General features: G+C 41.7%; 1 protein-coding gene across 1 annotated transcript; it reads left to right on the top strand.

Moving 5' to 3' along the window:
• Nucleotides 1-6: 6 nt before the first annotated feature.
• Nucleotides 7-6,481, top strand: LOC114104823 (antigen WC1.1-like; the record flags this gene model as incomplete). Its single annotated transcript, XM_071609307.1, has 3 exons — nt 7-325; nt 1,395-1,709; nt 6,138-6,481. Coding segments are annotated over 3 exons (978 nt in total), but the record flags the coding sequence as incomplete, so codon positions are not given.

The raw sequence follows: 6,481 nt of genomic DNA, 5'->3' as shown, positions 1-6,481 counted from the left end.
CTCTCCTCAGACAGCAGACAGCTCCGCCTGGTGGACGGGGGCAGTCCCTGTGCAGGGAGAGTGGAGATCCTGCAACAGAGCTCCTGGGGCTCCATCTGTGATGACAGCTGGGACCTGAGTGATGCCCATGTGGTGTGCAGACAGCTGGGCTGTGGAGTGGCCCTGGAGGCCACCATCTCTGCTCACTTTGGAGAGGGATCAGGGCCCATCTGGCTGGATGAGCTGAACTGCACAGGAGAGGAGACCCATGTGTGGCAGTGCCCTTCCCAGAGCTGGGGGCAACACAACTGCAGTCACAAGGAAGATGCTGGGGTCATCTGCTCAGGTTTGCAGTACACAATGTACACAGGTGGGAGAGGGCAGGAGAGAGTCAGCAGGATGGTGTTTCAGTCCCAAGGCAGCAGTCAGGACAGGGCAGAGCAAAAGAACAGTCCCTGTCCTTCCAGCTGAGAAGATGAGGTGCTTCCATTTCCTGCTGCAGCAGCTGAGCTTCTGCTCCTCCCTTCTTAGTCCTGTCTCCTGACACAGTCATTCTCTACAGTGCCCATTTAATGCAGTCATCTATGACCTGTTGGTTTGACATCCTGACACACTGAATTAGTTTTTTTTTTTTTTTTTATTTCTGCTGTAACAAGGTAGTATAGACTGAGTGATTCAAAACAGCATATATGTGTCATCTTACAGTGTGTGGGTTAGAAGACTGACTAGGGTCTGTCTGAGCTATAAACAAGGTATCATCAAGCTGGAACAGTTGAAGCTCTCAGAAGACTCTTTTCTTGCCATTTTCATTTTCTAGAAGTTGCCTGAATTCCATGTCTCATGACACCTTCCTTCTTCAAACCAACAGTTTCACAATACACTGAGCAACATCTTGCTCTGATGAGGGCCAGAAGGAATTATCTTCTTTGGAGGACACAGGTCTAAGGATATGATTATGTTGCACTCCCTTATTAATCCAGGATGATCCAGGATAATCCATAAAAGGATCTATTTTTAATCATGTCTGTGAAGCCCTTGTGCAAAGAGGTAAAATACTCACAGGCTCCCAGGATCAGTGAGAGGATATATTTGGAGCTCCACTATTCTGCCACCCCTCTGTCCATGCTTTATTTCTAGGATCTGTCAAGTAGTTCCTCAGATAGTAGATAAAGAGTTCACTTCCAGCAGAGCCCCAGGTCAGTGTTTCTGCCTATTGATTTGCTAAGATTACATTGTTGTAAAAACAGAGAGGTACAAGTTAGAAAAATGATTAGAAGGACATAACTTCCAGTCTTCCACCTGATGGGCACTTCTTTAGCAGAGTTAGCAATGAACATTCAGTACTTAGGAATAAAGAAAAAAATCAATAAGACTTCAATGCTCACTGAGTCCTAATGTTTCCCCTTCCATTTCAGAGTTCCTGGCCCTCAGGTTGGTGAGCGAGGACCAGGAGTATGCTGGGTGCCTGGAGGTTTTCTACAACAACACCTGGGGCAGTGTCTGCCACAGCCCCATGGATGCTATGACTTTGTCCATGATCTGCAGACAGCTTGGCTGTGGGGACACTGGGACTCTGGATTTCTTGGTTCCTTCCAGGGAAGGTTCTAGACCACGCTGGGTGGATGGAATCCACTGTCGGGAAACTGATACCTCTTTCTGGCAGTGTACTTCTGACCCCTGGAAACACCAATCTTGCTCTTCAAAGGAGGAAGCTCATATCACGTGTACAGGTGACCTACTGTCTATTTCTATGTGTTTGTCCTATGCCTATAGGTTGTTATTAGGAAAGGTTCACATATTCAAACTAATGGATGAGTTGAAATAAATCTACAAAATGAATACTGGATGGAGATTACTTGATCCAACTGTTGCAGTCCCATTTCAAAGGCAGATATAAGGAAACCGTTGATCATAGCAATTAATGTGAAAAGAAACAGAGACGGAAATGAGAATATGGGAGCATGAAGTTATACTCTGATGTACATTCTTAGCAATTAGCTAATGTAGACTTAAGTTATATTAGTTAATCTGTATTTCCTTAGTGAGAGGTTGAATGATTGTACTTCAGTTATACACATTGCTTGCTATGTGCTATCCCTTTATTCTCACAGACACAATCTGGTAGGTACTATGATGATCAGTTATTTCAGATGAGGAAACTGAGGTTAGGAGTAAACATTTCATCTTTCTCACAATTTCAATTGAGTGAGTGGCAACTTGGGGTATCTAATACAGTAGGATGTTTACTCTGGAATCCACCACCAGAAAACTTCTCATATTAGTTTGTTGATGGTAAGTAATTGAGTGATTTATAGGTAGAAACTTAATTCCAGGCAGGAGGAGAGATGCAAGGAGGAAATACCACCCCTCCTATCATGCAGTTTTGCACTCCAGCCTAATGAAACACACCCTGCATAAATCTAAGTGTCATGAAGGTATTGTAGGTGCTGTGGAAATATGTACATTGAGGAAGAGAGAAATCATATTTAAGTTGAAACCTAAAGGAGGAATAGAAGTCCAATGAAGAAAGAAAGCAGAACAATGGGTCAGTGTAAATATTGAGGTATGAAGAACATGGTGACCTTGAGGTACTGATAAAATCCCATCATGAGCAAAGCAGGAAGAGGGTGGGGAGAGAGATATATGATTACCTGGTTGCATAATAAAAGCTAGAGTCCTCTCCAAGGCATGGGTTAGATAACAATCCTGTTGAAAAGCTGTTTATTTATCTTCTCATCTGTATATCATGGGGAATTTCTGTGAGGTGAGAAGCCTAATGTCCCCTTATTTTTCTCTTGCATTGACCTCCTCACAGTCCAAGTGGTCTTGATTGATACTACCACCTCTAAGCCTTTATCCATATCCTACTGCAAATAAGTATGCCCATTTCATTCCTGTCCCAGAAAACATTCCATGGGGCCTGTTGGAAATTGGAGCCTATCATCTTCTAATTTTTTAAGACTTATTATGTACCATTCAGTTTCATGTTCTGATAAAAACCTGGCTTTCATCTGAAAATAATGATGTCCTTATCATTGGGAGGCTCTGTGCTTCCCTTTCAATGGGATATTTCTGACACAAATTTTAGAATAAGTATATTCTTGCTTTACTTTGTCATTTTCAACAATTTCTTTTTTTCTATGTCCAAGTACTTGAAATTTGCCCCCTGTAGTGGCAACAGCTACCATTACTGTTGGTGTCATTCTCCTGACTGATCACTCCCCGTCCTCCAGGAAGGTTGCAGTACCAGTCTCCCTAGGCTCCTCTTTATCTTGTTCTGCTGCCAACATACTTGAATACAACTGAAATAACATCATGGCCTCTCCATCCCTAACTTTCCCCTTTTGAAGCATCCCTCACACCCCATCTGCTTTTCGGCCACACTATTGACCATCACTAACTGTCCAGCTTGAGATCTTGATTGCATTGTTCCTTCTCTGACTATTGCTACTTCTCCTTGTGGCACATATTCTTGATGCTCCTTTCCCAGATATTTCATCCTCATGCAGTTTCCAAATGTTTTCCCCTATCAGTTTTTCAGTTTTCCTTTCTCCTCATGATTGCACATGCTTTTCTCACCCTGATTATTCAATATGATGCCCCTTATAATTCCCCACCTTCAAGTACACTCAACTCCCTGGTTTCCTCTGTCAGTCAAAGACAAAAATAATATTAACTCTCAGTTAATCCCACTAGGGATTAATTCACTTATTTGATTAAGACTCATAACCCAATCATTTCTCTTCTAAAACTTATTGCATTGTCCCAACAGGAGCTTTCAGGGGACACCTCTCATCCAAACCAAAACATCCACAAAGACTTGTGCAGGGCTAGGTCATGGCTACAATACGGTACATCCTCATTCTAGTGTCTGCTGGTGTAGCTCAGTGGAAAAGCACATCCAATCTGTTCAAGTGTCTTGCCTTGATAAACATCATAACTCAGAAAGAAGAATGTGAATAACAGCAGTATCTACCACGTAAACATAAATCAGCTGTATAAATTCAGTAATAATTAAACTCAATAACAACTTAAAAATAGTAACAATAGATTAGGCAAAGAATAAACAGAATGAATAAGAAAGTAAATTAATAAAAGGAAATTAATTATAAAAATAAGAAAAAGAAGAAAAGAGAAAAAAATCCATTTGAAGAATTTACAAATGCATTAAATACAGAGTAGTAAGGAAAAAATATATATATATATATGGTTAAATGCATAAAAAATTCCTCCCAGACAAATTACTTTCATGAAGACAATCCTTTTTTGGTCATTTAACATTTGAATCCACCAGGAATACCGAATTAGTAGCCTAAAAATGAGACCAATCATAGTTCCTTTGAGTTCCCATCAAAATGAACTAGGATATGGTGTGATATGTTGGCTGCACCAAGCTCCTCATTTTCTGCCATGAAGGCTAAGGGAATATTGATGGGGCAGGCCCTATTCATTCTGGATAAATTCTGTTTGCAAACCTGGGTGCATGGCAAAAGTCAAAGTCACCCAAGCCCTTCTGTCAGTAGTTTCTGGACCCAACTGATGGCACACACTATTCCAAAGACTCATGCCCATGGGGGCATGCTGAGTGTCCTAGCAATGATGAATCTCTGGAATGCCTGTGAAAAGTGGTATAAGCTATCCAACCACTGACCTCCACTCTGGAGATGGGAGACCAGAGCCATCTGGGGAGCTCCACTCTGGAGATGGTTGAATCATCAGATATGGTCTCTAAGCTCTCAGACATGGCTTCCATGTGCAACCACATGAGACTGGAATCACTCCTCCTCACATAGAGAAGGACCACATGTCAGTAAGTCCTGTAGTTCCTTGTGTGCCACTATGACAGTGTGTTTGTGGAAGTCAGTCTTCCTATTTGAGATTGTGGGTGCTCACTTCCTTCACAAAATCACTGTGGAGGGTGACCCAGGGACCTGGAATTATGATTAATCCATATTTTACAATCCCAGCACAATTTATCCTCTGCAATAGGACCCTTGTCAAGATAACCCCAGGTTATAGCACTCCGAAAGCTTGCTGAGCAATGTAATGAATTCCTTCTCTACAGCTCTCTTGTTGTGCATGAGGAGTCCCTCTTGGAACATCTCCCCAAACTTGTTCTGAAGCTTGTAAGAACCATGTGTTTGTCCCATGGTTATCCATTACATGGTTACAGCTGGAGTTGAAGTTGTAAATTGCTTTATACTTTTCTCTGCACTGCCTTAATGATCCTCTGTATCATTGACATTTCTCATAAATTCTTTATTGGTTCCCAGTGTTCTTCCTCTTTCTCTAGTCAGAATACAGTTTTTCCTGTGTTCTCTGACTCTTTTCACTCACATAGTCATAAAAAGTGTACTTTTGTTCTCATCAAGAACTCCTGGCAGGAAGTCCAAGCACAGATTAGATATATTTGGAGGAACAAGTAGCATTCTATCATTTCCAGTGTCATTTGGGCAATGTCAATATCTTACATCATCTATTTAGGAAGGTTGCCCAATCTACCTAAAGTGAATGCAAAATTTAAAATTGCATATCTATATTTTAACTATGAAGGCTAGAACCATTACTGAAATGTATTGTATTAAACATGGTTTGTCTTATGATCCATTCATTTTTCAGTCTTAATTACATTTTTTTTTACTGGATTCATGACTATCAACTAAGACTTCTGATGATCTCATTCCATTTCTTACTCCATCTCCTGTGCTCTGACCCTGCCAATCTAAGGTCATGGGTCCTGAAGCTTATGTCCTCAAGAAGCCAATTCAGATACTGGCCCATTATAGCAACTCTTAGAAATCATTCAGAAAAGACACATCCGGCTACTCAAAGTAGGAAATCTGGCATTTCTCAAAATGGTTTGGCACATAATATGCAGAACTCTACCAGTAACATGTCTTATTCTGATCAGATCTACATAATAACTTCTACTGAGACTACTCACTTGATTACATTGTAGTTAATTTCCTTTCTTATTTTTTCACAATTAATTCTCCTACATGTGATGGTAGAAACTAAGACTTACCTACTGCCCTAGTATAATGAATGACTCCACATGAACTGCATTCTGAAAGTAAAATCTCCAACTGCTTTGTAAAGGGAGGGAGTACCACATAACCCTTCTCATTACAACAATTGACATGATTCTTTCTCCTCAGAGAGCCCACAACTCCGCCTGGTGAATGGGGGCAGTCGGTGTGAAGGCAGAGTGGAGATCCTTCACCAGCATTCCTGGGGCACTGTCTGTCATAACAACTGGGACCTGAAAGATGCAGATGTGGTGTGCAGACAAATGGGCTGTGGAGTGGCCTTCAATGCCTTGCCCTATGCACAATTTGGACTGGGATCTGGGCCCATCTGGCTGACGGACCTGGCGTGCACAGGAAAGGAGGACTACTTATGGAAGTGCCCTGTCCTGGGCCAGGGAGAGAACAACTGCAGGCACTCTAAAGATGCAGGAGTCATCTGCTCAGGTATGGTCAGTGCATTCTCCAATACCTAA

This window comes from Marmota flaviventris, chromosome 3 (assembly GCF_047511675.1).
Source record: "Marmota flaviventris isolate mMarFla1 chromosome 3, mMarFla1.hap1, whole genome shotgun sequence".
Lineage (NCBI taxonomy): Eukaryota > Metazoa > Chordata > Mammalia > Rodentia > Sciuridae > Marmota > Marmota flaviventris.
The sequence above is the reverse complement of the archived record's forward strand: the minus strand, read 5'-3'. Positions and strand labels throughout refer to the sequence as shown.